Here is a 27,759-nt window from a genome sequence, read left to right on the forward strand (position 1 = left end):
TTAGAAAATAATCTAATGGTGCTTCCATCACAGTTTTATATTGTGGTAGTGTAACAATTGTAAAAAATTCAAAAATACTATCTTGTACTGCACAACCAACTGTACACCTTTTAGTAGGCATGAAAATCTGACTAAAGCCATAAACGTACACATGTCCAATTAATTTAAAAAAGGAACAATAACATCTCAGACTCATTTAATTATAGTGCAGTTTATTTTGATCAACATCTTAATGAAATGTTCATAATTCATAATCAGCTACAAGCCTGAGAACAAAAATAAACAACATATAGCTCTATAGTTTATAAGGTAGAAATACGTATTATTCAGCAAAGAAATAAAAAAGAGGATGATCTTTGTACCCTGTGACCCTGAGTTTGGACTGATCCTTTAGGAATTTAGAATGGATAGTTGCTGAGGCAATATATGTAAGTCTGTATGTTAGGAACAGTTACATTCCCGTATTCCAAGCATGTTTTTAATCCCAGTATTACTTACTAAATTGGACTTTCACTTCAATGGCACTCTGTGACATCTACATATCTATATTTTGAATTGTATTTTTTATACTTCAGGAGTTGGAGCTTAGTATTGCAGCACCAGGCAACTCATTGCAGGACACATTTGCCTGCTTCTTCTTGGCAATTAGCCTGACACACAAGATTTAAGGATTAAGAAGTAAACTGGAGTACCCAGAAAAATACTCTTCCAGACACATGGATAAAAGCAAACTCTGTCCAGAAAGTGACTGGCAACCAAACCAAGGGCACTAAAGATCTGAAGCAGGAGCCTCAGTTCTATTCCATAAGTGATTTAACTTTATAAATACAAAGCTGAACACTGATGACCAATAATTTGCAGTAAAATATGCTTATGATATAGAAAATAATATTGAATATTGATGCAGTGACTTAGTGTTGTAAAGCTGTTCACAGTACCTCGAAGGGCTCAGACAAATCGTTTATCCTAATAGTCTTGCCATTTGATGTTAATGTTAGACTTCCAACAGTGCCTGTGATAGTTACATTTCCTGAGTTCTTGAAAGGGCTCTGGTTGTAGCTGGTCATCTGAAGCCAAGGAACAAGGAAGAAATATGTTTTAGTCATACTTTCTTAAACTGAGTAAAGGTCAAAAGTGTTAAAACACCATTTAAGGACTGTGATTTAAAATTATGACATTGAGAAACATGAAATCTTATATATATAAAGTGCAAGGGTCTGTCTCTCTCTCGCACAATTATTCATGAACTATAAGGATTACAATCTTGATCATGGTCTTAATTGAAAACATATGTTATGGAAATTAAAAAAAAAAAAAAAACAGTATTAGGTCCAATGACCTTGTGGCCGTGACCTGTGGTGTTGTTTTTTTTAGCAAAGTTATTGAGAATCCATGTAATAAGCACCTTAATGACGGAAAGAAAAAGAACAGCAGCAATATCTGCTGAGCTTCAAGCATACCACAGAAGCCAATTAAGTAACAAAGAACACAAAAGAATAAGCAGATAAGATGCTGAAGCACATAGTCAAGAAAGGAGTAATTCTAAAAATTGGCTGATATGTTCTGGAAATTCACAAAATATTAGGTTGTAGCAGCTGGTGGCTACTTTACTGGTGGGCACAAAAGTTTTTGGAATAAAAGCATGGTCCCAGCCAGCCCATCTATTGATAATTCCACAGGACATGGTACATATATGTTAAGAATTCATAATCAAGTGTAAGTACCATACTGTTTATATTCGCATTTAAGTTCTCCTGCGTATAAGTCAGGGCTTGATTTTAACTTATAATTTCTGGTATTTTATAATGTTGGTCATATAAGTCGAACGTGGAAAACTCACACTATTGGTCCAGGAGATTATGATATACTAACTCCCACCTGAGAGTGTAACCACAGAGCACACGGCCTTTTTTTTCTGTTGTGCCTACACAGCGTGACCACACAGTAATACCCAAACTATTCTGAAGTGATGTTTACACTGTTTTGTGCTTTTTTTGTATCTCACACCCTCATACACCTTTATCATAAGAGCATCCCTTATCTAAGATGGAGCGTTCGATCAGAAGAAAATATGAAGCTGGTTTTAAATTAAATGTCTTTGAAGTGGAAAAAGAAATTGATAAATACGCTGCTGCAACAAAATTTGATGTGTCTGAGAAACTAATGTGAGATTGGAGGAAGCAAGAAGATGTAAAATAAAAAAATTGTCATATATTTGAACGGGTGTATAAGTTGTGGTCTGATTTTATGATCAATTTTTCAAGTTTCAAGACCCGACTAATACACGAGTATATACAGTAATATGTTTTTTGATCATCAAACATCAAATTTTATTAGATATAAATAAAGGACTGCAAAGTGACCTGTTTATGTAAAAGTGATCATAAAACCATGTGATAACCACCATATTAGAAGAAAGCAAAAGAGCGACAACATCTGCTCAGCGTCAAGCGAATTGCAGAACATGATTAAATGATGAAGAATGAGAAAAAATAACAAGACAAGACGCTGAACCACATTGATAAGCAAGATGTAATCTTGGATATAGAGCAACTGAACACCAAACACGATGGTTCATAGGCAAGCAAGACAGAGTCCAGGATATAGAATGCAAGAACGTCCTACAGACAGAAGCACACACACACATACACACACGTACACACACACACAAATATATATATATATATATATATATATATATATATATATATATATATATATATATATATATATATATACATAGTATATACAAACAAAACAAATGTGATAGATTGTTTAAATTGTACATTGACCAACACAACATTCCAGAAGTTACATTGATAAATGTATAATACAATGAGTTAAAACATTTTCCACATGTTACATTAATGCAAAAGAGAAAATACCTAGTGTGGTTAACTTGTAATGTATATATAATGCTTTTTCATAATGTATACATAATGTTTTTATCAATGTAAAAAAATGGAATACCCAGCAAAAACCAAAAGAACTTCACTGTACCTCTAAGAGTTAAAGCTAAAAATAAGTCTAACAAAGAGACTAGAAATGAGCGCCAATGCATGCTCTGGGAATTTTTAAATGGTGGTTAAGTGATGAATGTTAATTCCAGGAGCACGACTGCAAACACATACTGTTGTAGGCTCTTCAAACAATGTGTGGAAGGACTATATTATACTATATTTTACAATACAGTTAATTCACCTCTGGCCGTTATAACTCTTAAAGAGCATGTTTTAATGACTGATCAGTATTTCAGTAATACTAATGTAAAGGGTAAGATTTTTCACAAAAGCCCCATGGGACTATGATAGAGGCTTTCACTGTAAACCTCTCCACCATGACCACCTCAAAACTCTTTAAAAGACCACCCACTGGATCACAATGTTATCACATATGACCAAGCGTACTTGTAATGTTTGCTGCAAACCTGTGTAAGAGGTAATTCTGGCATCTGTCCTACTGCATTTTATTTTCTTCTGCAGTAATAAATGGGTTCTTCCCTGAATCCCCATTCTTTTTCAGCTTTCTTGTTTGTTCTTTTACCAAGAATAAATAATTCTACACACATTTGGATTTTTCCATCAAACCATGGAAACATTGTTTGGAGTTTATAATAAAAGGATGAAAAAAATCTCTGCTGTTGCACAAAGCAGCCTAAGCACATTTTTTAAACTATAAGGTCAGTATTGAATGATTTCTAATTTGCAGAGAGAGAGCCTCATAAAGGGGAATATGACCCATAAATGGAATAATGCAAGTATTACAACAGGTTATGAGGTAATGCATTTAGAGGCAGATTTATGGAATACCACTGGAAGATTTCCTTATGATGGACTTTCTTCTCATTTAAAGTCTTGTTGCCTTATATTATTTTTTCAGAATGGTGAATGATTCTACAATTCTATATTCTATAATGATAAAATGTTATTAAAAAAAAAAAAGGTTAGACGTACCTGAACAGTTATGTAAGCATACTTGTTAAGAACGTCTTGTAATGCTTTGGAAGACGGAAGTGTCACAGTCATTTCATTACTTGAGATCTCCAGTTTCTTACTCATAAGTTCCGTTGAATTGTAACTGAAGAGCAAAAAGGCATGCACATATAATGTACTGCACATAGAAAAATAACTTAAAAAATTACAAAATGTTAACTATATATGTGTTAAATTACTGTACGATAAATCTGGTATAGATTATTTATCAAACCAGTTGCAATCATTAACACAAAAGATGTTGTGTAGTAAAATTTTCTTTACTACATCTTTTTTTGTAACTGAATCACACATTTTAAAAACTGACTCAGTACATTATTAAGTAACTTTTGGTGGTTTTTAAAAATGACTCTGTCTACTCATTTATTGATCCTGCTTTTTCCAGTATAGGGTTATGTGGAACTAAACTACTGCTAATATTCTTCAAAGATTCATCATATATATCCATGAAGGGATGGCGAGTGTTGTGAACAGGGGACCCTAAAACGTTGTGATCTGTTGAAAACCGGAGACTGAAATTTTTGATCAATCTAAAGCTTTTGCTTCTCCCCAATAGATGATAGATTATGGTGGGGGAGGGGGCAAAGCAAAAACATGAACTAAATAAAATTATACATATAAAATACCAAATAACACTGCAGTATCATAAACATGAAAATATTGCTGACACAAAATAAGTTAATGCTTTGGCAAAAATTCAGATTGTGAGAGAGAGAGAGAGAGAGAGAGAGAGACATAGAAAGTAAAAACAGCTTATGGTGAAACAATATCCTTACATTAACATGAAGAAAGAAGTTAAAACAACTGCCCAATGATAAGTCCACAAGGACTTACTTCAATCAGTTCACTCTACACAAGTAATTAACACCAGAATACAAACTAAACCTCCAGCTGATAACAACTGCTTCACTGCTGTTATAAATCTACACAACCAAACCAAAAGCACTGTCAAGGATGCAAAAAGCTACAATAGACAGCAGCAGTATTACATATCAAAAGATACAGTCGCATCTTCAAAAAGAATAGATAGCGGGAAGATTTTACATTGCTCCAGGCCTGCTTTTTATATAAAAGGAAAGGAGCCACCAAAACTATGTAGTCACCCAAAGAGTGATTTCACCACCAAGGATTCCTAGAGCTTTAAATCCGTATTCTCATTCACTGTTACAAGGTAAGACCTTCACTGATCTTTGTTAAGTAGTTTTACAGTTACAGTATATCACCTGAATATGTCAATAATGTAACCTAATTAAAGGTTAATTTACAATAAATAGATCATTTTGGTAAAGAAAACATTTATAGAATTTAGATTTCATTAACTTACATAAATTATGGGGAAATCAAAATGCATGCTGTGAATTGCTATTTTAAAATAGGCAATAGTAAACAAGATTAAAAATACAATTATTTCAGTTTTACAACAATTTATCTACCATATTACCTGGAAGTACACCCACCTGTTGATGAAAATGCTGCATATTGAGGTATCAATAACAATTGGTGCATGACCAGGCGTCAAAGCCTGTGATGATGCCAGTTGAACATTGTTCATAATTTCAATCATTTGGTCAGTTAAGATTTGTTTCTGAAAAATGTAGAAAGTTTGAAATTACTAGAATACATGGTTGATTAAGGTTAAGTGTACTGGAACTGCAGTTTAGCACCATGTTGTTTTGGCCCAATAATAAAGAAGTCCAAGAATTTTATTTTACTGGTTTAATATGTACATTGCACAGAAGATTGCAGCTGAATCGCTGGAATTTATTCAGCTCTTAAGACTAATGAGTGCAATTCATACAAAACATTTCATAAAAATCAGTTCACGCTTTTGTCAGTTACAGTGTCTGCAAAATTTCTACCATAGCCACACAAACACAGATGCATAGACACACTGACTCACAGACATACGTTTCCAAAAATGCACAAAACATGTTCTAAGATGTTTTTGCATTGAAAACTCAACTTTTTCCATATATAAAAAATGGAGAAAGTAAAAAAAAAAATGGTGATTAATTTTTACTCATAGATACATGAAACCAAACCTTTTAGTCTTACCTAAAAGTTTATGTTAGAAAAAGAGCCTTTAGGTGAAATGTCTTAACTGTAGTCATGGAACAATCAGAACAGCTTAATTGGTCATCAACCTCTATTCCCAGATATTGTCAGGCTTTGACTTTCTCAAACAGTTCTCTGTTTATTTGTGTACATGCGACTATTGCCTTTTCCATTGTAAAATATTTGAAAATCTTCTTAAATTTCTAGAACTCTTTCCACATATAATTCAATCTCAGGAATGAAATTTAATATATATATATATTGCAATATTTACTTTCCTTCTCGCTGCAATGCTATCAATTTTTGAGAAATCTGCTTGGCATAACACTTATGTGTACCTGGTTAGATGTAATATTTATCTGAGAGCAGGGCGAAAGAGCAATTTGTAAGATGCCATTGGTTAAAAGCACAATATTTTTTAGTGTCCAGTTGTATGTACTCCAGTCTGAAAGAACTTCCTGCGTTTGGAGCTTGACACTGACATTGAGAATCGAATCGAGGAAGTTTACCTACAATATAAAAATATTAAGAACAATAGATAGACATCTGGAAGGCAAGATCAATTGTCTTGACATTTTACTCTTGAATAAACAGTAAGAGATCTCAAAGTAATTACCATATTCAGACACGGTATATATGAAAATATGTTTAGATTACCTTTTATGAAAGAAATATATATAATTTTTTGTGTTTTTATATATACCTTTTGATTGATACATCATATTCATAACAGAAGGCTGCTATGTGTATCCATTTCATTTTTTTATAAAGTTACAGTATACCATGGTGAGTACTGTAAAGGCACAGTTGAGCAGGATATATTAGCCTTTCCTTTCCTCAGAAATGGGACCCCCACTGTTCACATGGAATATTCTAACATTCCCAGACAAACTAAGATTCCTAGTCCTGCCACTGTCTGCAGGGTACTTGCACATAGTGTCTGGCGTCATGCCACACTGGATAGAAGTGCAAGTTAGATAGACTGGCCCAGTATGAGATGAGTGAGTGTGGAGGCATGTGTCAGAATGCCCTTTAATAGGCCGCCATTCTGGTCAGAGTTGGTTCCTGTCCTACTGTATGTCCAATGCTTGGCTTGGTCTTCCCTTACTGTGATTCCATATTGGAGGAAATGGGTTTAGATGATCACTGACAATTCATTCATATTTTAACTGCATTATAATGTTACAAAATAAATATCTATCTAAGTTGTATAAATGACAAAAATTACATATTCACAGCATGTTCATTTTATTATTCCATTCATGGATGCTGAGTACTGGAAGTTAACCCACAATCACGGACTAAAGTGCTACAAATTCTCATTGAATATTTAACAGTTAGATTTTTAATAAAACTGCAGCAAATTATAGATAATTGAGGATACAGAAAGACATTTGCAGAGAGGAGAAAATATAGTCTCCATTCTACAGCAGGTCAATTTGGTTCAGGCTAAGAAATAAATAATTCATGCCAGAATCCAATTAGTTAAGCATTTGTACCTATCAACACACCAGGATATTTAGTAACCCCAGCCTTCCCTCTGCCTAATATCTTTGAAACAATAGTTTTGCCAAGAGAGGCTTTTAGCTGCTCTGAATAAATGATAACAAAAGGTCATCTCAAGTCTTAAAAAATAATTTAATTATAGTATCAGGAATGCAATAAAAATATACAACCTCAAAAAACTTTACTGCTGAAATTCCACCTGCATTTGACAAATATATATTTATTTTCATAACTTTTTAACTGCATGTGTACCTAAAAACACTTTGGAAACAAAACCCCTAATATTAAACAAATAAAATCAACGTAAACTCTTGTAACAAAAATGTACATTAAACCACACTTGAAAACATGTATCTAATATGAAGTTTAGTTTATACACATACAATCTGGTCAAAGGTGGGGTCCTCCGTGTTCAGTTCTGTGCTGTTCAAAAACCTCTCAGCCATCTAAAAAACACAGTCGTGTTAGAATGTAATGATCATCTCTGGCAATTCTAAGTTACTGAGGAAAGCTTGAGGTGCAAAATTCTTAGGGTCACGCGTAATACATGCTGCTATTACTTTAGGAACTTTCAAATTTTATTAACATGCCTACGGAATTTAGCAAATCACATCATGTATAGTCATTTGAATTAAACATTTTTACATAATGCTATTTTTATCACTGGGGTGCATACCTGTGTTCTTACTTTTATGGAAATTTATAAGAAACTGTTAAAGGAGGGTATCTGAGAGAGTACCTGTTTATCCTTACTATATTCTCTGACTACCTCAATAAGACATTATATATTTTTGTGGTATAAATAAACATAAGTTGAAATAATATAATACAGTTAACAGTTATTTTTCAGGCCGTTAAAAATAGTATATTTTTGCAATAACAAGTCATAAATGGTAAAATCTACTTATCAATTTAAGGAACATTAGTTATGTAAAAAGGTACTAACCTCTAGTGATTGACTAATAGTAATATTTGCAGCATTCATTTTATTTAGTAAATCATCCAGGTCTGCAAACAAGACAAGAAAATCACTGGAACAGGCATAACAATGACAATGAGATTAATATTAAGAACTAAACAAAGAAATTTCAATGATCATAGTCAGGGCCGGGACAATGATGAGGCAAACGAGGCACTTGAAAGGGAGCCAAATTGCTGAAAAATGACAATTAATAAATTGCAAAATAAAAAAAAGCTAAAAGCCAAATGTATGTTACAATGTTCATCAAATCCCTTAAGCAAACTGACAATTTGCATCAGATGCTCTCGCTAGATACACTTGTTTCCCCGTATGATATAAGGAGTAATAGATATTTTAACATCACAACTTAGATGGAGATATGAAAAAGTAAATGATATTTCGTCTGATTTTGAATTCTTTACAGGTGAAAAATTAAAGTCGATGGATACAGAAAATTTTAAAAAAGCAGCTTGTGATTTATCTCTTAAATATCTAAACGATATAAATTCTGTAGAATTCTTATCAGAAATAATCAGTTTCAAAAATCAGGCAATGACGTTAATTCCAGACCTTAAAGCAGGTACAAGTTTAGATCTTTTAAAAAATGATTCATGAATATAGTTTAGTTCAGTCCTATCCAAATTTAGAAGTTGTATTCAGAATATTCCTACCTTGCTCAGGAAACTTGCTCAGGAAAAACTGTCAGATATGGCAATTTTATCAATCAAACAGGGATTGACAAAAAAATTAATTTTGATAAAATAATTCATGAATTTGCTTCACTAAAAGCAAGAAAAGTAAAACTTTAAAAGATTTTATATTGGGCGTTTAATTATTTATTCATTGTAATTATATTACATTTTGTTTTGTCTAAAGTATTATTGATATTATTTTGTCTCTATTATTAGATTATATTACTGAACAATTTGTAATATTCTAATTCATTTCATGTGCAATACTTATTTTGTTTTTCTTTTGTTAAGGTTGGTGTGATTTTATTTTTAATATGTGCAATTTTATGTTCCTATTACTGTTGTACTATTACTGCTTTCTGTGATTTTTTATTTAATAACTAATAAATTAATTTTGTTCTCAAAATCATTTATTTTTTCAATTTTATTTAATACTTATTAGTAATTAAAAACTATATACATAGGGCCACAAATTTAACCTCCTGCCTCAGGTGAAAATACCTCTAGGCCCGGCTCTGATCAAAGTGTGTTTAAAACAGTAACATTTAATATAGACTTAATGCAATGACTTTTTTCTCGGCCTTCTTTCTGTCTTGGCAATACTGTCCTGATATCTTATGTAGTCATCTACAAACAAAAAATATTATCACAACAGTAGAACAAATGAGCATTTGTAGGCCATAATATCTTTAAAAAGCAATTTCTTTAGTTATAACTCACAGAACTATATTCAAACTCCAATTGTTACTAGCACTTTTACAAAAATAAAAACTCTGTGGACTAATTTCCTGTTACAATACAGTATATGGCAATGATGAATATATGTGCTCTCCATAATTATTGTATCTATTAATCATCCTTCACAGTATTTTTAAATAGTCTAAAATGCTCACCTGTATTAATATAACTGGTCAAGCTTCTTTTTGATATGTCATATGGAAAACTCTCCATCATATCTGTTGTTATTTCCTATTAAGAAAGTGTGCACACTCAGATTTTAGTAAAAGAAAAAAATGACAATTTAGCAAAGAATATATCAAAATACTTGAAGTAATTTGTATACATTTTTAACTTTATTAATTTGGTAATGGATAGCATCATTATGTTCTTATGTTAGCAGCACATTTCAAGAACTCATATCTTTGTTTGAGAGCCTCTTTCAGACAACCTGTGCTTTTAATTTTTTTCCTGAATGAAGTATGAAACTTCCCCCAAATAAATTATATATATATTATTTCCCAAAATTTTATTATCCAGAGTCAGTTTTAATGTGTGAATTTTTCAAGGAAAAAAGATGCTTTCTAAGATGTTACTTTAATTTTGGTTTAATAAAAAATACAATGGTGTAACTTACAATGATGTCCTAATACTGAAATTTGCTTTTCGATTCATCACAGGCTTGTTACAAAACATACATAATTTGGGGTGGTCTGCTGCTTTTCAAAAGGAATATTTGCACTGATCGGTGTGTTTAGTTAATGATAAATTAAACCAACCTTCAGCTCTCTGCTCAATTTTTACATGAAAATATACCTTGTGTTTAGCTCAATAATGAATAAGTGATCATCTGACTGGCCTTTAGAAGAATTATTTAAAAGCAACTAGATAGCCTGCTGGTCATATAAATTGAAAACATTGATGAACTTAGTTAAAATGTAGTTGTAGCTTTTGGAGTTTTCTCAAAAGATGAAATAATATTTAAATTATTTTAATTTCAGACCTCAATATCTTACAATAAATTACATTTACAGAGAATTCTGCAATGGTCAGGGTATTTTATGTAAAGTTTTCAAAACAATTGCTGAGTTTTAAAAGACTAAAAGATGAAAATATTTAATTAAAATATTTATCTTATACTATATATAAGAAATTCTGCCATTAAACTGTTACTTTATTATTTAATTTTTGAAGAAGCCTCGTAATGGACTGCCCTCTTTCCCACCTTGAGCACAGTGCTGATAGGATAACCCTTAACAGGATTAATTGCGTCTCAAAATGTTTTATTAGGGTTTTATTGAGGAAGACACCTTTAAACAGTACCTAGAAACACACAATATTATTGAAAAGGCTTTTCTAAGTCATTCTATAAAAACATACAAGGTGTTATACTATTTGAGCTACATTGTCCATTTAATGAATTATACCATAAGCTATGTGCAAATTTCCATATACAACTTCATAGAAAAAAAATATGTAATGTACTTTAGATATAATTAGAACTCAGTTTAATCTAAATATGAATTTAGCACAAGATATTGACATTTTATAGAATTATTAACAGGAAATTATTTTCAAACTAGCTTTGTATGAATTGTTGTTACTTGCCAGAGGTCCAGCAGATAAAGCTGATGAAAGAACATCTCCATGGACAACCAGGCTCCTCTTCCGTACAATGAGACTGTCTTGAGGGTCTAGGTGGTAAAAAAAAAAATCAAAAGATCGTGGGTTATTGAGTAAAATGTCTCTAATGATCAATAGTCTCTGGAAATAAACAGAAATATAATTCTAAGGATAATGGCTCCTTGTTTTACCAGTGCAAGAAACTCTTATGATAGGTTCTGAAATCTGTCCAGACAGGCATGAACAGGATAATTCCTTCCCCTTTACAAGTAAGAGCCAATGGAACACACCTAAGGATTGGTCTTCTGGTGCAATGGTTTTGGCGCTAACTATTATGAGTTGGTAGAAAATGAAAGATTCAGGCTTGTGAGCTGTAGGCACTGAAATGCTGGGCTGCATCAATAAACTATGACACTCTAAAGAAAACAAGTCAAAAAGTGCAAATGAGATGTGGATAAACCTCCGACTGTAGTTTCCAGAAAATATATAGGTGGAACAAATATTGTACTATTTGTGACACAAACAAAGGAGGTGTAATGTGCTGCATTTAGGTCAAGGAGTATAAAGTCAAGGAACAGGTTATAAATAAGAGTACAGCAAGTTACAGCCAGGGTGATTTAGAAAAGTCCAAAGTAGAGTAAAATAACAGAAAGTACAAGCAGTCCTAAGGTATCATGGAAAGAAGTGGGTTCTCAAAAGGCATATGGAGAAATTGTTTAGAAAGTTCAATCCTGGAAGAATTTAAAAATCAAGGGATAATACCACTTGAAAGAAGGAAGAGATATTTAGATTATGAAATTACAAGATGCTCTTACAGTTTATGCTTGTCCTGAAAAAGAGAGACAGGGCAATCGGCAACTACAATATATTTAATTTCAAGTTAAAATTTATTGTTATATGTACACAGTACAATTAAATTCTTACTTGTGTGTCTCTTGTAGACTAGTGATAATAGTGCCATATCAATACCAGACAATAAAACCTTGGTAAGTTAGGTAATTATATAATATTATTTCAAGGACTGGTTTTAGCAAAGGAATTATAAGAGAAAACAACATACTAAGTTGACAAATGAAGAAAAGCAATTGGCTGCAGTTGGATGAAGAAATCAGCTTGAATACAGGGTCTAAGATGACATATGTACAGAAACTGAATTGGTCGGATTGACCGCTCTTCATTTCTGATCCACTGATAAAAGGCGTTTTATCTGGAAAAAAAAAAGAAATGTTCAGTTAAGACTGTAATGCATGCTCCCCAACCAAAAATCTTTAATTTATAATCATGTGCAATAATAGTATATTAATGATAAAAGAACACTTAAAATAAAATGTAGTCAATGATCTTGGTAACCTTTGATCTTCTTGCCCAGTAGGCTTTTCATTTCAGAGCACTGAACATGCATAACCCACTACTAATCTCTCCAACCCTCTTCATTATGAACAGCAATCTTAAAGATGACGCTAGTCAGGATCCTACACTGTAATGCATGCTCCCCAACCAAAAATCTTTAATTTATAATCATGTGCAATAATAGTATATTAATGATAAAAGAACACTTAAAATAAAATGTAGTCAATGATCTTGGTAACCTTTGATCTTCTTGCCCAGTAGGCTTTTCATTTCAGAGCACTGAACATGCATAACCCACTACTAATCTCTCCAACCCTCTTCATTATGAACAGCAATCTTAAAGATGTTAAAGTCTTAAAGTGATCTTAAAGTCAGGATCCTACACTGAAACACTCATTCATACATATACGGTTTCTGTTCCTCTGAAATGGTGGTCATCTGAATTAGTAACAAGTTAGAAAATATACTGATACTATTACTTTCAGGTGTGTTTAGGGACTTAGTTAGCTTATCTGAAAGTTGAAGTTTTTTATATTCATTTAGTTACTTTATCAGAGTCAATGATCACGTATTTGTTTATTAAATATTTCTGTAACAGTGAGTCATATTCAAAAATAAATAATGATAATAATAGAATGCAATTATGTCCATTAGAAGACTACATTAAATCCATGCTTTTTAACAGCACTTTACAATGCAGGTAAAAATGTACCCCAGATAGCTTTGTGGTGGCTCAATAGCTTCCATAGAGAACAATTCAAGTGATTAATGTTGTGGGTCTATGTCTAACTGTAGCTCAAACTTCTTAAACATAACATTTCTGAAAGATGTTCTCAAAGAAGAGATAAAACCTGATAAACGTGTTGGCTGCTTCAGAAAATGATGGAGAGCAGACCTGGAGCTTAGCCAGTAAATTATAGTGTCAGAGAAATACTGAATCATTATAATGTACAGTGCAACTGTGCTGTTGTTTTTAGTAGAACGTAATGTAAATTCTATGTACATGCTGTATCTGTTCACTCCATGCTTACAGAGTGACACATAATTCCTTTCATTTTTACATTAATTTTTAGATAAGAGACACTTGTTTTTTTTTACTTTAACAGTTGAATTAGCTCAAGTAGCAGGAAAAGTGAGCAGATGTATAAAAGGCTTGCGTGTGCACCTCTCCCAGCATGCCATTAACTTGTATTGGGACACATTTTTCCATCAAGAACGGGTTTTGCTTGAGTAAAAGAGGCAAATATACTAAATACACAAGTTGAACTGACATCTCTCAATGTAAATGTGAAACAGTAAACTACTCCGTAGTTGAAGTTGCACACAATGTTTCTCTGTTTTAGGATACATTTGTTTGGAAAAGTTCCAGTGTTTTTCAATGCATACCAAAATGCATATAACAGAGACATAGGCATTGCATTGTTCACTGTCAATGGTAATGCTGCGGTCTGTGTTGACTACTTAGATTTCAACTCGTCTTAGATGTTTAGCACAGCTAGAATTTTTTTTTTTTTTTTAAGAGTGAGGAAAATTTTTTTCTTTTTGACAGGCTTCCACAAAAGTTGTCAACTAAGAATATGTTAACAATGATTCAATTATTATGTTTTACTGTACTAGAGTAGGCAGCATGGTGGTGCAGTGGGTAGCACTACTACATTACTTATCCAGCATCATAGGTTCCAATTACATGCCCAGTGATTGCCTGTGTGGAATCTGCACATTCTCCCTGTGTCTGTATAAGATTGACTCCAGATAATCTGTTTTTCCTCTGATATCCTCTAAACATGCAGATTGGATTCACTGGTGACTACAGAGTGGCCTCTGTGTGAGTGAAAGTACTTGTGTGAGTGAGCCCTGTGACGCACTGATGTTCTGTCCAGTGTTTTTTTTTTCTGCTTTGCACCTGATGCTGACAAAAAAGGCTTTGGTCTCTTGTGACCTTGACTTGGATTAGGTAAGTATGTGTTGTTGATGTTATGTACTAACAGAACTGTAATTTTTAATATTGTAGTAGTTCAGGTGTCTGTTTTGTTTAATTATTAATAAGTGTTTCTTATTATGCTGCTGAAGAATGATAATGATTGGTTTGATTTTTAATTTAAAATATAATTCACTCATACAACCTTCTTTTTACTTTTTTAGTCTTATAAACATTTTAATAGTGAATTTCAGTAAATTTCAGTTTGTTTTTATTATGATCGCTAAGACTACAAAACATGTACAAGAGAATGTCTGAAGCACACAAACATTTACATAGTGAAATACAAACTGCAGAAATGCATAACTAATTTCCCTCATGCCAGTTAAAACTGGTCAGCTTGTTTACAAGCAAGTGTATCCTATTTCCACAAATTCATAGTAAAATTACCAAGTGCAGTTAAAGCTTAATATAAGGCTGTCTGCTGATTTGAGTGCTCTTATTATCCTGTTTTTTGTCATTAATTATTCTACATATTGTCAAGCAGACACACACAAACACACATTAAAGTGTTGCAGTTACTGTTTCAAATTCTGAAAGGGACTTCACAGAGAGAATTTAAGGATCTATTTTTCCTGCTACCCATTATGGCTACGGATGAACATTTACAATAAACTGCCTGGTCTGACAAAATGAAGTGGAGATACTAATTAAAACCTGATAGTACATGCATTTTTTAAAATAATTTTATGTTTTGCAAAATCTATCTATCTATCTATCTATCTATCTATCTATCTATCTATCTATCTATCTATCTATCTATCTATCTTGCAAAAGATGTTTTAATAATTAAGAATATACAAAGATATGCTTTTATGTTTCCCATATAATGGTTAAAAATAGCAGAACAGATCTTTCATCATTTTTAAAATTTCAGTTGTTTTGCAGAGTTTAATTATTTTTTCAAAACTGCAATGTCAATCTAACATTTGATGCAGTTATTTGATTTGTTATGCATAAAAATGAAATCATTTGCCATGTGGTTCTCCATTTTTACAAGCAGTGCCTGTAAACGTCAACTTGAATTTGAAACTCATTAAATGTCTTTAAATATTGAAGGGTAAATAGAGCTCACAAGATCTAGCATATTAATTGGAGAATAGGATTTTCTTTTACAAACATCACGTACACTTTAATCTATAGGTACTTTAAAGTCTTATAAACAACTCAATTATTAATTTGCATTATTAGTTCAGTCATTTTATTTGCAAATTATACATTATTAAAAAGCTCTGTAAATTGGAGAATGTATAATTGAAATAATTTGATTACATTTAAATCAACCTGTATAGAGGCATATTCATGCCAACAGTTAAGAGATATTAAACACAGGAAATATAAATATATTTAATGGCATCTACTGATGTCATTAGTTGGTTCTGACTACAAGTTTTCTTTCATTGAATATCTTTTAAGTGTTTTTAGTGTTTTTGTTTAGTGAAAAGTATCATATTTGCTTTGTTTAACTGGCTGGCCGTCACATTGCACCTCTTTCAATAGTTCTCACAAATTGAATTCTATGACCTTCTTTCTATTCTTCTTTTTTCTCATATTTATCCTTTTCTTATTAGACCATTGCCAGTACTTTGACTAAGCCCTTGCTGTCACCTTTACAAGGTGAGGCACAAATGCCTCTGTTTTCTTCTTTCATTTGCCCTGTTTATTCTAATCCACTTGTAACCACCCATTTAGGAACACACATCTCATTACATGGGAAAGGTGCTATATAAATAAAATGTATTATTATTGACACAAGCCCTTCATATAGCCTCAAACAGTAACAACATAATTCAAGAAAACAATAAACCAGATTTACATTGGAACTGTTAAGAACTGATTAGCATGAATTCTATAAACTGTGGTTTATTGTGGCAGAGGAGCAGGGATCAAGATATGTGGCAGCTAGAAACTACTCCCCCACTCTGACTGAGACCATACCTGTTTCCCCAACAATTATGGAGCTTGACTGCTTAATTTCTGATATCAACATACTGTAGATGAGCAATTTGTTAGCTAAAGAATTTATTAAGTTTAACAAAGTGCAAAAATGCTGAAGAATAGAGAAGAACACTATACCAAATGAAGACCAGAGATGGTACCTCAGCATGGGCCCTAAACTTAACTAATACATTTTATACTGGGGAGCATAATTACACAATCATTGCTTGACTTTGCAAATATAAAAAACACAGAGTTCAGTTTATTTTTAATGGATCATGAATGAATCAGATGTAATGGAATTGTATCTATGCCTTCTTTCTCATGCGAAGTTAGCTGATATAGCACATTTGATCAGATTTTTCTTTTCAGACTGTAAGTAGTTAAAGTTTGTTTTCCAAAGAAAAAAGAGGAGTAAAAATCAAATGAGGCCATAGTGTTTGCACAGAAAGTGAGTATAAGCTTACAGAGCATGGAAATGCTATGGAAATGGTCCTTAGAAGAGCAATCTTTTCTCCATAATGTTTAGAGGTGTACATCAGGTGTCATCTTACTTGATTCAGGCTTAAATGAAAACTATGGCTTTATTCTTCCAGAAAAGCAGATGTCTTAACAGAACATTAACACTGGGAAAAAATAATAATTCTGCTAAATTGTTAAGGTGACCAAACTGACCAAAGAATCTTGGTTTCAAAATAGCTAATTAAAATATATTACATGTGCTCTGAGAGTACAGAACATTCTAAAATTTAAAAAAAAATTGGGACCACGGTAACAAATTTTATTTTAAGATTTGTATGCCAAAAATATGAAAGACAAGCAATCATACATCCTCAAATAAAAAATAATGAATTAATCTTCTTGGGAGTCACCATTAGGGAGGACTTGACCTGGGGAACACACACTGCTGAGGTAGTGAAGAAGGCCCAAAAGAGACTCTACTTCCTGAGGGTGCTCAGGAAGAACAACATCCCTGAGAAACTGCTGGTGTCCTTTTACTGCTGCACAGTAGAGAGCATCCTGGTCTACTGTCTCTGTGCGTAGTTCTCCAGCTGCACAGTAGCACAGAAGAAAGAGCTCCACAGGGTCATTAAGGTCACCCAGTGGATAGTTGGCTGTCCTCTCCCCTCACTAGAAGAACTACATAGTTCCTGTTGCCTCAGGAACGTCAAGAAAATTCTTTAGGACCCATCACACCCAGGACATGCATTGTTTGAATGCCTACCATCAGGCAGACGTTTCAGATCCATAAAGACTAAGACAAATAGACTGAAAAACAGTTTCTATCCTTCAGCCATCACCATGCTAAATGCTGCTAAGTGGTCAATGTGGCCTAGTGCACCTTCATGTTTACAATACAATACACTCTCATGTTTACAATACAGCTCTAAGTTAACATTGGATAAGGGACAAGTGCAATATAATGCATGTATGAGTGGAAAACATTGTTCTGCTGTTATGGACTATTTTGGTACTTATTTTATTCCTTTTTTATTTTAGTTTTAACTTGAGTAATTGTGTTTTTTTTCCCCACTGGAAAATTGCACCTAAAATTTCGTTGTACAATGTCTCATTGCTACAATGACAATAAAGATTTTGATTTGATTTGATTTGATTTAAATTACACTTTAAAATGACAAATAAATTGTGGTTTATATCCTAAAGCTCCCTGTGCTTATTAGCTTGTATGATGGTATGACCAATTCTCGTTTACTCTTCTATGGTTACATTTAAGCATATCATATATACCTCTGTCAATTCTCAAGTCTTCTCATTAGAATGGGTATCTTGGGATACATTGCCTATTGAAACTGAAAGTGGATCTTGTCAAATCATATGCTGTTTACTATGTTGCAAAGTTAGAAATGGTATTTTTTTCAGTTTAATTAACACATTCAATGACAGTACAATAAAATTAAACTCAGTCCCTTTTTGTCAGTCAGAATAGCTGAGGTGCCACCCGTTGCATGGCTGCACTCGGGTCCTATCCTGGGATCCTGAGGTGGCTCATCGCTGTATCAGTGCATGCTCCTACCCTCTGCCACAGATGTGTAAACAGTATCATGGGACCCTTGGTCCTCTTAACAAAATTCTGAGAATTACAAAATACATATGGATAGCACAACAGAGGACTAGTGTGCAATTTCCTTATAGCTTAAGATACTTAGATTTAATTTCCTACACATGCAGTTTCTGTGTGGGGTTTTCAGTCCCTTATTTTGACCTGGAATTTCACTGGATGCTATGGTTTCCTCACTCCATTGAGGGGTAATTATTAATTACTGACTTGAGCCTGATTCTGCTTGCATAGGTTTTACAATGGTAAAGTGGGAACTGACAGATAAAATACATGATAGCATTCATTTAGATGGCTTCGATGACATAATGTACAGTATCGTGTCATAACACAAATTACATTCAAATTGCTATCTAATTCATATAATACATGATAGCATTCATTTAGATGGCTTCGATGACATAATATACAGTATCGTGTCATAACACAAATTACATTCAAATTGCTATCTAATTCATATAATTTTCAAATAATAGTGCACCGCCACAACAAAATATTGAAATTAAATTAGCAGGTTTTCTACACTGTGGTACAGTTGTTCAGTGGTTAGTGATGATGTTTCAAACCTCACTGTTAAATTCTCATTGCGTATGCATGGGTTTATCTCTGGGTACTCTGATATTCCTCCAGCATCTTAAAGACGTGTGTTAGCTTAATTTGTGTGAGTGTGTGAGGGAGTTTGCTTTTTAATACACTGACATTCCATCCTGGGATGATTCCAACCTTGGAACCAAGACTGCCAGTATAGGCTTATTTCTTCCACTATCCTGAATTGGATTAAGTAAATATGATAATGATTTAGAGTTGGATTTTGTACATATTAATGAAAGAACAAGTAATACTTCAAAAATTGAAATCTGCAATTAAAAGATACAATAAGACAAAAGAAAGGCTATTGCTATATGTATTTCCAAATAAGTGCAAAAATATATTGTAAAGTATATAGATACCTGTATATATATATATGTACATATACAGTACATATTCATGTATATGCATATTGTATACAGCATTTATTATGTAAAATCCCAAACTAGGGTCCTCTCTATTAAATACTTTAAAACTTGTGACTGGTTCCAACTTGAGAAATATCTAATTAATATAATATATTTTATGAAACTTTAATTTGTATATTGATATACATGGGATTTTACAAGTTTGCTTTCATGACGTATTTATCTAAATTTTTCATGCAATAATTTGATACAGTGCCCTTAGTAACATTCAAGTTAAACTCACCTTTGGGAGTGCTCTTAGATGTGCCATGTTGTTCTTTGTTTGATGCTTGATGCTGTTCTACCCACCAGGCTTTATCCCTTTCCAATTTCCCTGAAAGGGTTTTTTGCACCCTCCAGTCTATTGTTCTTAACAGGTGTTGTCCATTCTTCTGGCAGAATTTCTGGGCTTCAGTCCAGTTTAAAGGCTGTCTAACAAACTTATAACAAACACTGTGAGAGTCATTTTGCTCTTCAACACAGTGGAGATCCTCTGCTTTAACAGAATGGTGAGCCAAATTCCCAAAGTAAATAAAAAAAACACAAACAGCAAATCTGCAAGTCATTTCTATCTCTCTTATGTGTGGCGATTTAGCCTCGGCATTGTACAAAAAGGCAACACTAGAGTTCTGGTTACTGTGTCTTTTCATTTTTGTGCTCACAGTTTCACTGTGAAATCAGAATCCATCCCTGAGCTGCTGCTTATTAGGGAAATCAGGGACATTCCAGTAGTTACACGCAAATTTAAAGCTATTTGCCTGTCTCTTTGTTTAGCAGCATCTTCTTAAAATTTGGCTTGGTAACATCCCTCAGTGGGCAGTCTGGTGACCCATTGGTTAGAGTTGCTGCCTCATAGCTCCAGGGGACTTAGAAACAATTCTCAGGTTTCTTTGAGGATTTCCTCTACTACCTCCTACCCTCCAGTGGTATGCAAGTGAAGTTAATTGGCAACAAAATGAAAATGTGTAGGCATAGGTATAACAGCATTCCATATGGAGTTCAGGAAAGCTGCTGGAACAGGCTTTAGTTATTAGGAAAAATTTAACAGGGGAAAAGCAGGTATTAAAACCAGATAAATGGAACATCTTTTCCCCCCTCCTGATATCTAACAAGCAGACAAGCTTTTTAAATCTTGTTCACTTTTTAAAGAAATTACAATAATCAATTGAAATAGCAGTGAATATAAAAAACTGCCAGTAAAATTACACTAAAATTAATATATATATTTTTTAATTCTGGAACCCTCAAACAATAATAGGTAGAAAAAGAAAGCTACTTTGGATCTGACAACTTCAAATGGATGTCTCAGATTGCAACAAATCATGCGTAGCAAATAAATACAGTATATTCATAAATATGAAGTGCAAAGTCATTAGATTAAAAAAAGTGACAAAAAAATTGCATAATACAGTATTTGTAAATTATCAGTGCTTTGTAAAAGCATCTGTAATATGAAGACACAGGTATTGTGATATACTGTGGCAACAAGTGACCATCGACAGCAGATGGATGTCTGTTGAGATAGCTCTCTAGATCCACTATTTTTTTCCATCATTTTCCAGTTACATCTTTTTATAAACTGTTTTATTAATAAGCTTAAACCACCCACGTAATTTCTACAGATGGAGATGCCATCTGGGTCAAGGAGGTCTATCTCTTTCTTTCTGCATTCTCCACTCCCATGAAAAAGCCTTATTGTATGGAGACAACTATTTCTGAATTACTGGTGGATGTAAAATGGTCTCTCCTCAGATCCCTTTTTGTTTTTCCATATACTTCCTTGAAATTAAAATTGCATTCTTTAAATCTAGGTCCCTTAACTTCATGTGCATTTGGAATGTGCAGGAAAAAGAAGAAATAATCTCTCTCTCTCTCTTAATTTCTGGTATGCCTCTTTCTTTAATTGAGTCATGCTTGAACGTTCTGAAGCGCTGCTCAATATGGCACCAGCATCAATGGTAAAAAGTATGCTGTGGGGCCAACTGTGTCATAACTGCAACCTTTCATGATGATCTATTCATTCATAATATACTTTTTTTCTGGTTCTGGACCTGCTGTGTTTGTCATGCCTCTTTCACCTGACCACAAGAGCATCATTGCCTTTATATCTTCAGAGGACCACATTTTTGAAGGTTGAGGACAGGTTGGGTTATGAGAATTATGTGCATCAAGATTCTTTGTTACCCAATTTTTATAGTTAGTTTTCGCAAATGATCTTGTTTATATTTTCTATTACTTTTTAAAATACAATTTGATCACATACAGTATATTCAAACGGAGAATGACAACTAGTTGCTTAGATTTACTCATCTTGTCTTGACTGCATTAAAATATAAGTTTCCCAAACAAAAATATGTCTTTACATATACAGTGCTGTTATATTTATCTGTTCTTTCCATTTTTCTGTCTACTTTGTTTATTTTTAAATATGTCTTATGTTTTTATGTAATTTTTATTAATTTTATTTTCAGTATCCATATGCCTTGTTTTGTTCTCCAGTGTTCCTTGTGTTTTGTGGGTGGAGCCCCAAGTGGTGGGACCACCCTTACATTACTGCTAACGGACTGCTCTCAGCCTATAATTGAAGTTGGGAAGCAATACCCTTGTTTGTTTATTGATTGTTGTTGGAATTGTATGTATAGTGGGGTTTTTTTGTTCAGGTTCCTGGATTTCTTGCTTTTCTTTTTAGGATTACTATGGATTAGATTAAATTAAGGATTGGATTTGTTTGCTTTGGATTGCCACTTTAGGCAAATCCTTTTTTGCCCTTATTTTGATTTTCCCAATGTGTGCTTCTTTTTTGTGTTTTTTAAATAAATATTGTAACCACCAGGGGACAACACACAGCCCCAAACCCAAGACACAGTAATACCCAACACGTTTTTAGGATAAAATAAACAATATTTATTATTTATTTATCCAAAGCATGTTTCCAAATCACTTTTTCAGGACCAATTGCACAATCACAATAAATGCACCAATTCTCCCTCCTTTCTTCCTCCTGTTGAGTGTTGCCTGCTGCCTCCCGACCCTGACTCATTGATGTGAGGCAAGTGGGATCCTTTTTATGATGAACCCGGGAATGCTTTCGGTGCCATGCGGCATCTTCCTGGAAGCACTTCTGGGCTATGCAGAAAGCAGGAAGGTCCTCCCTGACAGTGCCCTCTATCGGTACCTAGGGACCCCAACAGGGTTCTTTCTACTTCCTCTCAAGTACCCCTGCGGGTATCCCGACTGGACTACCATACGAGGACCACAACCACCTGTTGTGTAGGGGATGGAACAGCTCCCAGCTCTTGGCTCCAACTGGTCTGTCCATTGCTTTACACTAGCTGAGCACAAAGTAATTTTCCCCTCCCGGCGGCCAACCTGTTCATCATTCCACTCTAGCCTAATAAACCATCCTCCTTTCTGGACGGGATGCCGGTTCTTGTCATACAATATCTTTATTCATAAAGATTCTTTCCTCTATATATCTTTATAAGCCAAAGTTTTTACAGTTTCTCTCCCCTGTAAGATAGTTTTGAGATCACACTCTATTTACTATTTTTGAACTTAAAAGCCAGTTTCACTATTTTTGGGCCTGTTTAGGCTGAAGCCTGCAGATATTATAGTAGTAGGGGACTGGTTAGTTTGGAGTAAAGCTGTTTTTGATAGGTGAGTGAACATCTTGGCCTGCTTTTGTGGTCTTTTTGGAGGCCTCAACCCCTTTTTGTTATGGTCCTGACTCCTGTTCACGACACAGTAAATACTGTGCATCTTCTTCTTTCGGCTGCTCCCGTTAGGGGACGCCACAGTGGATCATCTTCTTCCATATCTTTCTGTCCTCTGCACCTTGCTCTGTTACACCCATCACCTGCATGTCCTCGTTCACCACATCCATAAACCTACTCTTCCTCTTTTCCTTTTCCCTGACAGTTCTATCCTTAGCATCCTTCTCCCAATATATTGAGCATCTCTCCTCTGCACATGTCCAAACCAACGCAATCTCGCGTCTCTGACTTTGTCTCCCAACTGTCTAACCTGAGCTGACCCTCTAATGTACTCATTTCTAATCCTGTCCATCCTCGTCACACCCAGTGCAAATCTTAGCATCTTTAACTCTGCTACCTCCAGCTCTGTCTCCTACTTTCTGGTCAGTGCCACTGTCTCCAACCCATATAACATAGCTGGTCTCACTAACGTCCTGTAGACCTTCCCTTTCACTCTTGCTGATATCAGTCTGTCACAAATCACTCCTGACACTCTTCTACACCCATTCCACCCTGCCTGCAGTCTCTTTTTCACCTCTCTTCCACAATCCCCATTACTCTGTACTGTTGATCCCAAGTATTTAAACTCATCCACCTTCGCCAACTGTACTCCTTGCATCCTCACCATTCCACTTAGCTCCCTCTCATTTACACACATGTATTCTGTCTTGTTCCTACTGACCTTCATTCCTCTCCTCTCTAGAGCATATCTCCACCTCTCCAGGGTCTCCTCAACCTGCTCCCTACTATCGCTACAGATCACAATGTCATCAGCAAACATCATAAATAAATAAAAACACATGGTCACAAAAAAGTTCATTGCAGTTTTTTTTCAAATGCATTAGTATATCATTTACACTTATTTTTATCTTCTACCTCAGTCATAGGGAGGTCTGACAATCTTCTCCTCACCAACATACCTTTATGGCACTGGGACAGTGAGGTAATGCTGGGGCCAATTAGTTGAAGCAGATGTCATCTGCAGTCTGGAAGTACTGTAGTCTCCAGAGTCTACAAAGAAGGAGGTATTTGGTTCACTAAATGAATGGACCATTGTTTAAAGTCTCTCTGACTAAAAGTGTGGTGAGCTTAGAGTTGGGCTCACCTTTAGAGAGGTTTTAGTCTTTATTATTTGTACTTGCCAGTCCTATTACATACCTAAACAAAATACCCTTTTTTGTTAATAAATCATATTCTTTTAATTTACCTGAACCTGTGTGGTGTGTTTTGGGTTCATGGATGTTGCTTGAATACCCTGTCAAGATTACACCTGATCAAATCTTGCATACTTACCCAGAACTTGCAGCCTCTAATTCATGAACTTAACACAGGTCTCTATAGCAACTAAAACCACTGTAGATAGATAGATAGATAGATAGATAGATAGATAGATAGATAGATAGATAGATAGATAGATAGATAGATAGATAGATAGATAGATAGATAGATAGATAGATAGATAGATAGGTAGATAGATAGATAGATAGATAGATAGATAGATAGATAGATAGATAGATACTTTATTAATCCCAAGGGGAACTTCACATACTCCAGCAGCACCTTATTGATACAAAAAACAATATTAAATTAAAGATTGATAATAATGCAGGTAAAAAAACAGACAATAACTTTGTATAATGTTAATGTTTACCCCCCTGGCTGGAACTGAAGAGTCACATAGTTTGGGGGAGGAACGACCTTCTCAGTCTGTCAGTGGAGCAGGACAGTGACAGCAGTCTGTTGCTGAAGCTGCTCTTCTGTCTGGAGATGACACTGTTTAATGGATGCAGGGGATTTTCCATAATTGTTAGGAGCCTGCTGAGCATCCGTCGCTCTGCCACAGATGTCAAACTGTCCAGCTCCATGCCAACAATAGACCCTGCCTTCCTCACCAGTTTGTCCAGGCGTACCAAACTGTACCACCATGTTCTTTACTTACTGTCTTTGTTATTTTTTCCATTTCGGGTAAAAGAATGAATTAACCTCTTGGGGGGTGTCCTGATGTCAAGAAGTTGTATTAGGCTGAGATAAGTCTTGCAAATAGTCTCTGGGTGAAAGAAAGAAAGAAAGAAAGAAAGAAAGAAAGAAAGAAAGAAAGAAAGAAAGAGAGAGCCAAACTGGAACAAAAGATTCTCAAAGCAGAAAGATCAAATAAGAGGAAATAAAATTGATTTTCAAAACAGGTTACATTTTTTAATAAAAATCAAATAAGAGCTTTGACTAAAATCTGTGAGGTTTTCCACTGTTAAGAACTACTGCATTTTGTTTGTATGCTTTTCCTCTGCTAGATCACTGTATTGAATTTCTACCTTTCCCAAGCACAAAGTCCTAAAAAGTCCCAAAATGCCCACTAGAGGGAGAAACTCTCAAACCCAGCCTGTAACAAGGGCAAGCTCAGCATCATTATAAAATAAAATAATAAAAAATGTATTTTTCCAAAAATGCCCTGGGGCACAAAGAAGCTCCATGCAGCACAAAATGCAAATGAGTTGCCTAAGCAATAAGACAATTCAATAGTGAACAAGGTCCCAATACAGAATCCAAGAGCCAGGGTTACAGAAAAATAACAAAAGCACCAAAACAAACACAGGAGAACTCACCACACCATCAGCATGTTCAGAATGAACCTCAAGGAACGCCCACCTTTATATTGTTGAGGGCAGTCCCTTGCAGTGATGGGCACCTCCTGGGGATCCATCCACAAAACGCATGGAACATAACACATGCATCAGGAATAAAGAAAAAAATTAACAAAAATTACACTAACATAAATAACTCAAAAATGAACAAAAAAGACATGAAACAAGATTTTGTAACCCAGCACAACAGAATGTGCAATATAAAAAATATAAACAAAAACCAATCAACAGATATACAGTACTATTAAAATATTTAGGTCACAGAATCTAATGAGCTTCTCTTCAAAAGGTTTAGTGAAATCTTGTCAAATAGGGTTAAGCCAAACTACATAAGCGTTTTGTGTACATTAATTTTGTCTTTCAAACTAAATAAGGCATTACCCAAATTATTGAAGCATATGCTATTTATGGAAAATCAGGATGGGACATGTGTTGATTACAAGGAGAATAAAAACAACAATGCATAATTTGCATGAGTTCAGAACGAGGGAGCATGAGTTTATTGTAATTCTACCTTGAGCAAAGCTTTGCATAATTTTGTGCTATCTTTTCAGCTTTTTGGAGATGAGTGGACAAGTCTTTGTGGTAAAATTAGACATATCTGCCACTCATCATATACTGTAGTAATTCTTTCTGGGATGATTTGAACCTGGATAACCATTCCTTTAACTACAACCTGAGAGTATATTTTCAACTTTATTTCTACTGGGAAAATCAGGGTCACTCAGATCGTCAGAGGAAAATGTAAACGAACGAACTTGCTTCTTAAAGCACACTACAGATTAGTGTTCAGACTCTTTTACTTCCAGAACAATTAACTTAGTCAGCTGCACAAAACATTAGCTATATTTTACACTACATCGTTATTATCACTTTATTTTGCTGGGCTAAAGCTACTTAGGCATATTTCATGAACAGAAATAATATATGAAATAATATAAGAAAAGGGTTAGTCTTTTAATTTCACATTCTGGAAATAATGTATCCAATCGTAAGAAGTTTATATTTTAAAAAAAAATCAAATTAAGCAACAATTTTGAACTAGTCTCAAATAAAAAGAACAGGGATCTTGATATCCTTTGTCCACTGCCTTACTCAAAGTGAATTGTGTATGGCAACAAAGCTCCGTTATTAACAAGTATCTTTTGCTACCATGACATTTACCTAAAAGGGTAGGTGTCGTAATTACCATGTCGAAAACTTACCATACAATGGCAGCACGAGTCACATTCCATAATTTAGGGCAAAGCTGCGTCAACAGCAAACGGTATTCTGTAATGCATCAATACATTCTCCGTACTACTTCAATGTATTTTTATGTGTTATTAAGTAAAAACACGCACTTTTTGCTACTTGCAATTTTCAAACCTGAATGCCGATCTAAATAAAAGACACCTGTTGCTGAAACATTACCCATCCCATCGTCACCACGCCTATAGCTAACTGCACTGTAGTGCCTGTCTGCTTGACAGCACACAGATATG

General features: G+C 34.2%; 2 protein-coding genes and 1 long non-coding RNA gene across 3 annotated transcripts in view; all 3 read right to left on the reverse strand.

Annotated features, from left to right (window-relative positions):
* Positions 1-10,170, reverse strand: part of pkd1l3 (polycystic kidney disease 1-like 3) — a 39,420-nt gene extending 29,250 nt beyond the window's left edge. The window contains exons 1-7 of the mRNA XM_028809769.2: positions 10,100-10,170; positions 8,500-8,561; positions 7,937-7,999; positions 6,386-6,556; positions 5,450-5,577; positions 3,954-4,077; positions 939-1,067 (exon numbers count right to left, since the gene is read on the reverse strand). Of these exons, the coding sequence (XP_028665602.2) occupies positions 939-1,067; positions 3,954-4,077; positions 5,450-5,577; positions 6,386-6,556; positions 7,937-7,999; positions 8,500-8,561; positions 10,100-10,160 (738 nt within the window). The 5' untranslated portion in view covers positions 10,161-10,170. The remainder of the gene's footprint in view (positions 1-938; positions 1,068-3,953; positions 4,078-5,449; positions 5,578-6,385; positions 6,557-7,936; positions 8,000-8,499; positions 8,562-10,099) is intronic.
* A 1,261-nt stretch (positions 10,171-11,431) lies between these two features.
* On the reverse strand, positions 11,432-20,692 carry LOC127529210 (polycystic kidney disease protein 1-like 2). Its single transcript, XM_051932213.1, has 4 exons — positions 20,129-20,692; positions 12,607-12,753; positions 11,528-11,617; positions 11,432-11,436 (listed from the first exon to the last, which is right to left on the reverse strand). The coding sequence occupies exons 1-4, from the start codon at positions 20,532-20,534 to the stop codon at positions 11,432-11,434; spliced, it is 648 nt and encodes a 215-aa protein (XP_051788173.1). The 5' UTR covers positions 20,535-20,692.
* A 2,123-nt stretch (positions 20,693-22,815) lies between these two features.
* On the reverse strand, positions 22,816-27,710 carry LOC127529126 (uncharacterized). Its single transcript, XR_007935809.1, has 3 exons — positions 27,481-27,710; positions 26,237-26,322; positions 22,816-24,647 (listed from the first exon to the last, which is right to left on the reverse strand). It is a non-coding gene; the product is annotated as an uncharacterized LOC127529126 (long non-coding RNA).
* Positions 27,711-27,759: the final 49 nt, after the last annotated feature.

Source organism: Erpetoichthys calabaricus, chromosome 9, assembly GCF_900747795.2.
Source record: "Erpetoichthys calabaricus chromosome 9, fErpCal1.3, whole genome shotgun sequence".
Classification (NCBI taxonomy): Eukaryota; Metazoa; Chordata; class Cladistia; order Polypteriformes; family Polypteridae; genus Erpetoichthys; species Erpetoichthys calabaricus.